This window comes from Rhinopithecus bieti, unplaced genomic scaffold (assembly GCF_001698545.2).
Source record: "Rhinopithecus bieti isolate Rb0 unplaced genomic scaffold, ASM169854v2 scaffold_9877, whole genome shotgun sequence".
NCBI lineage: Eukaryota > Metazoa > Chordata > Mammalia > Primates > Cercopithecidae > Rhinopithecus > Rhinopithecus bieti.
The window spans coordinates 387,006-394,227 of record NW_016806237.1 but is presented as its reverse complement, the minus strand read 5'-3'; the positions used below and the strand labels follow the sequence as shown (position 1 = coordinate 394,227).

Sequence of the window (7,222 nt, the reverse complement as noted above, 5' to 3'; positions counted from 1 at the left end):
AAAAAAAAAAAAAAAAAAAAAAAAAAAAAAATTCAATATAAGATTAATTACAAGAATGGGCTTTACTGATGTCACCCAAAATCATATTTACTATTAAAACATGGATCTACAAGTGAGCTCCAAACATTTTCCAGTTCTGCAGTTTATTGAGATGAAGCACTAGTATTTATTTGTATAGCATGTAAGTTGCTTTTCCTACATCTGAAGTGTGAAGTTCATGTACAGCCTGAAGTAAAACACTGATTCTGAAATTTTTTTATTCATCTGGGAGTTCATTAGTAAACAGCTAACGGCTGATTGCTGATGGTTATTCTGTTGCCAATATATTAACTCATTTTACTGTAACTGGCTGAGAAAAAGCTTTATTTTAGCTTTAGGCAATTACATGCAGACTAGAAAGATTGATTGGTAGTGTTTCATTTTTAAGGGTTAAAGTGGCAGACTAGAAATGTTATGCTTAAGGATAAGATGGCAAGAAGGCTTTATTCTAGTAACAAAATATTTACACACTTTTTTTTAAGAAAATGCATGCAAGCAATAAAATATTTAAATGTAGAAAAGTAATGTTTAACTGCCACAGAATCCCCATTTCCACCCCCAGTCATTTCTACTCATGACATGAATAGGTGCCTAACACCGCATCTCATCACTACCTAACAATAAACCCTAAAAAAATCTTTGAAACCTGATTTTGTGGCTGATACTGATTTAAAAGTAAGAGCCCAGTTGAATGACTCTCACTGCAGGAGGAATATCTGACTATGACGCAAAAACCTTTTGCTTTGCTAAAAGCTTTGTTAACTGAAATAGCTGTAAGAATTCCCAAATAATTAACCTGCTCAAGGATTTAAGATTCTGTTTAAGATGACATATATCTCAGTGCTTCTGGAAACTCTTCCTAAAACAAGCATTTTCCTGTCTTCATGAGGATCACAGAATAAGGACAATCCAATTCTTTTCAACTGAGACCCTATCTACATGTCAGGCTCATAACACACCATACAATTCTGCAGGCAGAGCCCACGTGAAGGATAAGAAGATGGAGACATGACCTATGCAGGAGCTGGGCTGAGTCCAATGGGGCTCCAGCAGAAACCCTAAAAATGGCTTTCAAGGTTTTCTACATATAAAATTTAAAATGTTATCCATTCATGTTTTTCTGATTAGCAGAAAGCAAGGTGGGGACCAACTAAACAGACATCATTATACTCCACAGTGGAGTTCAGCGGTGTTAGCAGAGGTAGCGCTTTCAAAGCTAATTTAGTGCAAAACAAGGAAAGAGCAGCCACGTGCGTGTTCACAAGATGAGACGGCCAGTGCTTTTATAAAGGGAGCTTTGCCTACACCCTTCTCTAAAATGCCAGCAGAAGAGCAAAAACAATGCTCCAGTAAGCAGGCTCGGAAAGGAACAGCAGAGGGTCCAGGGGACTTTTATGTTCCCATAAGAAAACAGTTTAAAAATATTTTCCAGTTAATCCTAAGTATTTTATTAAAGAACAGCAACATTCTTAAATGATCTATTTACTATGTAAGACAGAAAGACATGTAACAGAAAATATCAGGAAACAGAAAAACCCATTGAAAATGTAGTTATAAAAATTACATAGAAAACAAGTACTTCGAAAGAAGAAACTGTAACCGTTCAATCATACGTATCTCAAAATATTTATTGTCTTGTATTAATTAAATATCTATAACACCATGTTTTCAGATGGCTCTGAAATGTGTTTTGTTCTCTTTTGTTTTGTTTTGAGACGGAGTTTCACTCTGTCACCCCGACTGGAGTGCAGTGGCTCGATCTCGGCTCACTGCAACCTCTGCCTCCCAGGTTCAAGCGTTTCTTCTGCCTCAGCCTCCCAAGTGGCTGGAATTACAGCATGCCACCACGCCCAGCTAATTTCTGTATTTTAGTAGAGACAGGGTCTCACCATGTTGGCCAGGCTGGTCTCAAACTCCTGATCTCAAGCGATCCGCCCACCTCAGCCTGTCGAAGTGCTGGGATTACAGGGGTGAGCCACCACGCCCAGCCCTGAACTATTTCAAAGTTTCTTTTTTATTCTATTATTTGTGCAGTCTTCCAAATGTCACTCCATTATAATAATATAAATATAAATAATGTTTAACATAATATAAAAATGCTAGCAGTATATTCTAAATTCAGTTTAATAAAGTAAAAGGTAAGCAGAAAAATTATAATTTCTAAATTTCTCTCTAATTTACTTGAATAATCATACAATATCTGTACTGAAAAGGCCCTCCAAGATTGGCTCCAACAGCCAATCTTATTCCCAACAGCCCCAGAAGGAATTAAAGGCATAAGGAGGGTACCTGACTTGTCTCCAAAGTTGCTAAGGCCGCAGGGGTGGGCCCTGAGGCTCGCCTGGCATGACATCCAGTGTAGCACACTTCCCAGGACACCCTTCTCCTCTGAGCACCTCTTTCCCAAGCTTCAGTGTTGCCACCTGCCTTTTCATTCGTTTTATCATTCAGAAAAGACTGAGACTGCTGCTGTTCAACCCCAAAGGAGAGAATACTGTAGAGATTTCACTGTAGGTGTGCTTCACCCACATTTCATAGCCAGTTCTACTGTACCTGAGATCTGAATGAAGGTACTGAATACGATCCATTCGACTGAAGTGGTAAGTTCTCACTTAGTGGCTACCACATAAAGTACAAGAAATGATTTTCATGTTTCATGGAAGAAGGTGAATGTGAACCATTTGCAACCCCTGTTATTAACAAAATAACAAACGCAACAGAGACTATCTGTTGCTACCTTTAGTTTAGTACAGACTAAGTTAGCTTTGCAATACATAAACAGCAGGCATTATGTGACACATAAATACTGGCAGTGAAATTTTTTAGGCAGAACTAAGAGATACTTTTAAGACAGAATTCACAGGTGGCTCACGACTGTCATCTCAGCACTTTGGGAGGCCGAGACGGGCGGATCACCTGAGGTCAGGAGTTCGACACCAGCCTGACCAACACAGACAAACCCTGTCTCTACTAAAAATACAAAAAAATTAGCCAGGCGTGGTGGCAGGCACCTGTAATCCCAGCTACTCAGGAGGCTGAGACAGGAGAATCGCTTGACCCCTAGGAGACGTAGGTTGCGGCCCGCTGAGATCGCACCATTGCTGGGCAACAAGAGCAAAACTCCATCTCGAAAAAATAAGAATTCATCATGAAACTTTAGTTTTAAAACTAGACATTATCATAACCTAATATGTAATTTAATAACCCTACAGGGAAGAATTTAGAATCAAATTCACACTAGAAGCTTGGCTATCTTTATAAAGTCACTCTGGACATGCTGTAATCACATTAAGAGCATACTCAAAATAAAGTCCCTCCTGTGTAGTTGATACAAATACTCTTAGAGTCTCAACAGCATCATCAAATGGCATTAAATGCTCAATTATGCAGCATACTAATGTTGTAGTAGGCACAGTAAAAAGAAAATAACATAAACCCAGTACCAGAGGGGTCAAATAACTCTAAAACTTACTTAAGGACAAAATTATAAGCATCCATGTGTATCGAAAATAAGAGTGACTACAGGCCAAGATTTCGAAATCTTTCCATTACTAGCAGCTATAAACTGGAAATGACAGCAATGCGGGAAGAGAATCATTAGACAGTGATGACACAGGGGAGGCAAAAGCACACAGGGTGGACACAAAAACACTAAAATATTCCACAAATTTTTTAATTGCTGAATCTGAACTAGGTGAAAAACAGGAGGCTCCAAGAAAGAAAAAATAACTGCTAACAGCAAAAGCAGCTAAACAGGCAAGAGACAGCAATACGGCAGCTGGAACCTAATCCTAACTCTGCTTACCAGGTGATCTTGGGCAAGTCACCTCTATCTTTGAGTCTGAGGACTTAAGTATAAAACAAAAATCTGAATTAGATGAGTTCCGAGACTCCTTTTGGTTCCAACATTCTGAGTCCATAATGCAAACTAATTCTTTTTTTTTTTTTTGAGACGGAGTCTCGCTCTGTCGCCCAGGCTGGAGTGCAGTGGGGCAATCTCGGCTCATTGCAAGCTCCGCCCCCCAGGTTCACGTCATTCTCCTGCCTCAGTCTCCCGTGTAGCTGGGACTACAGGTGCCTGCCACCATGCCCGGCTAATTTTTTTGTGTGTATTTTTAGTAGAGACGGGTTTCACCGTGTTAGCCAGGATGGTCTCGATCTCCTGACCTCGTGATCCGCCCGTCTCGGCCTCCCAAAGTGCTGGGATTACAGGTGTGAGCCACCGCGCCTGGCCTGCAAACTAATTCTTCTATAGTGTCATTGGGAGTTATAACCTTTCTGATTTTAAAGGTATGTGAAGACAAGTATAAGATGTATAGTATAGCTTGGAAACAGGATGCCCATCTCAACCAAACCCTGTTCTGGGAAAGCACCCATTTTGTATATGTTATCTTAAAGGCAGCTTCTTACCACAGCGTGGTTCTTGAGGAGTTCCTTTCATAAATAGCATGCAGGGGGCAGCATGAGTCAATTTCTTCAAGCGAAGGTTGAGATCTTCTTTAAGATGTTCGTTAGCGCTGGGTAGGAAGGAGCCACTAGATGCATGTCGCTGAACTTTTTTGGTCAACTCTGGGGCATGTGCACCATCTAATCGGTCGATTTTCTGAGAATTCTACAGTTTAAAAAGTTATTTAGAATATGTGCGGCATTCCATAATAATGACATTGTTCTAACAAATTTTTAAAGGGGACAACAGTATTACTGGAGATGTAAAAAAAGAAACCCTCATTGCCAACTGCCTGCACTGCATCTCAATTTTAGAAACACATAATAATTGTTTCTTTTCTTGGAAACACACAGAGAAAACACTGCAACATCTCAAATCAGGTCAGTCTAACATGATACAAAGAAGAAGCCCCACACTGGCTGGGATGAATCTCTTATTAAGTATAAATGAGGCATTTGGGGAACTACGATGACACCCATGGGCGCCCAGCACAGTTGTGCACCTGCTTCCTAAGACTCATTCATCAAACCAGAACCAGCCAGAGGTTCCATTATGTCCAGGCACATGCTCTGAACAACCAATTTAACCAACTCAGGGAACACTGGCGTTCCACAGCCACATATCTGAATTTTGATCAAGAAGCTCTTGATTCTGGCTGCTGGCCCTGCACAGTCCACGTAAGATGTTGGCAAGCAGCTGGCATGGTCTTCTTTTTCAGCATGGGTGCAAAAATGAGACTATCAGAAGAAAGGTGGAAGGCCAGAAACAGCCAAATACCTAATATTCGGGGATTAGGGAGAGGGTAAAGACACAAAATAGGTAGCCCCATGGCACCCTACAAATGGATAATCTCTTGTACCACCTTTATCCTTACCTTAAAAAACAGAAAAGTGGGAACAGAGCTAATTTCATATTTTTCAGATACTTCAGGAACACCTTCAGCTTCCAACTTTAAAATAAAAGAATTCAAACTTGATTATTACAAGGTCCTTTTTCTCTACTTCGATATGTAAATCAGTTTCACATGCATTATTCCTTCAAGTAGTTGGCATTTTTAAAGAGTATGGTACAAAAGTTTATGACACATTTACATTTAAATGAGACTCACTGGGCTGGCATGTCATCCACTGAGTTTGCAGTGTCAAAAGAGGTTCAGAGGTTTTTATTTTGTTGCACATTTCAAAAGATGCCTGGAGGCTGTGAATAAAATTTTTGGTGCACTAGTGACCTAGTAAATTTTCAATCATATGCAGCTACTACTATATTGAAATCCATAAATCACTGACCCCAGTTATGTCATGATTACAGTGCTTATTTTCTGCCCACAGCAATTCTTGCTGTTTGCTCTATTGACTAATTTCAAGAGGCAGTACATCATGACTGACAGTTGCAGCCTTCTGCAAATTATGAAGCAAAAAGGACTATTTTTTCAATAAACTATTGATGTCTGATAAATTTTGCTTTTAACTCCTGCAAGGCTGCTGGACACTAGGCAGATATCTTGCTAGGTTACTTGCTTCCGGTCTATTTACAATGTAAATGCCTTTTAAATAAGATGACTGCACTGTTTGATACTTTCCTTGAGGCCCCTCAACAAGACAGGATGTGATATCTGACGCATGAATTTAAAACATATTTAGTAACAGAATTTCTAAATAATTAGAGCACAATTACTGTAAGCTATTTATTTAGGTCTTTATAAATGATATACTTTGAGAAATACCAAGATATATCCTTCCCTCATAGGACTGTCAATTTAATATAAACTTTTGAAACCAATAAAATCTGTATTCACATTATACCTGTAGGAAATAAAATTTATTGATAAATTATATTGTTAAAAGTTTTAAAATATATACACTGTATTTTCCACGAGTGAAAGATTTCCACTGGGCTTGAAATACTATTTTATTTAGAGCCTCACCCAATCAGGTTATAGCTACCCAAATAAAGTTTGCAGATAAAGTGGGAAGCAAAGTCATATGTATTTGGTTTTTATCTTCTATCTCCTACATTCTCGGTTGCTCTTTTACTACCTTAATTTTAATTTTAGAAAACCCTTGTGCGACAATATTTTAATTGTTTCCATTTTAAAATGTACTTATGTGAAAATTCCATAATATCAACGTCTAACAATCTGAAAAAAGAACAAAAAGATAAGGCATTCTGAGACAGCGATTTAGTACAGACTCTCAAAAGTTTTAAAGACGTTTGTGCTATTTTCTTTTACATACACTACAGCACACTCAGATCAAAGATGACCAGAAAAGTTGACGAGTAGGGCATGCCTACATTACCATCCTCCAGCTCATTATTTTCTGTCTTTCAACTAACATCTACGGAGTGCCCACTACGCACTGGGCATTGTGCAAGGATCAGAAAACGGCCCTTCCTTTAGTACAACTGAATTCTAATCAAAAAGTAATACAAATCTAAAAACAGGGCAATACTAAGTAGAAATAAGGTAATGTGATCTTAAACCAGAACAAAACAGGTAGCATCCTGACTCATAAAAACAAATTCCGATCTTCTTTTAAAATCTGATTTCTTAGCCAGCCATGATGGCGGGTGCCTGTAATCCCAGCTACTTGGGATGCTGAGGCAGGAGAATCGCTTGAACCCGGGAGGCAGAGGTTGCAGTGAGCCCAGATCGCACTATTGCACTCCAGCTGGGGCGACTAAGCAAAACTCCGTCCCAGAAAAAAAAAAAAAAAAAAAAAATTGGGTTTCTTCTTA

The 7,222-nt window shown here is 39.0% G+C and overlaps 1 protein-coding gene across 1 annotated transcript in view; it reads right to left on the bottom strand.

Annotated features, from left to right (window-relative positions):
• Window positions 1–7,222, bottom strand: part of GLRX3 (glutaredoxin 3) — a 45,219-nt gene that overhangs the window by 15,708 nt on the left and 22,289 nt on the right. Inside the window, exons 3-4 of the mRNA XM_017875315.1 lie at window positions 5,361–5,435; window positions 4,450–4,651 (exon numbers count right to left, since the gene is read on the bottom strand). Coding sequence (XP_017730804.1) covers window positions 4,450–4,651; window positions 5,361–5,435 — 277 coding nt within the window. The remainder of the gene's footprint in view (window positions 1–4,449; window positions 4,652–5,360; window positions 5,436–7,222) is intronic.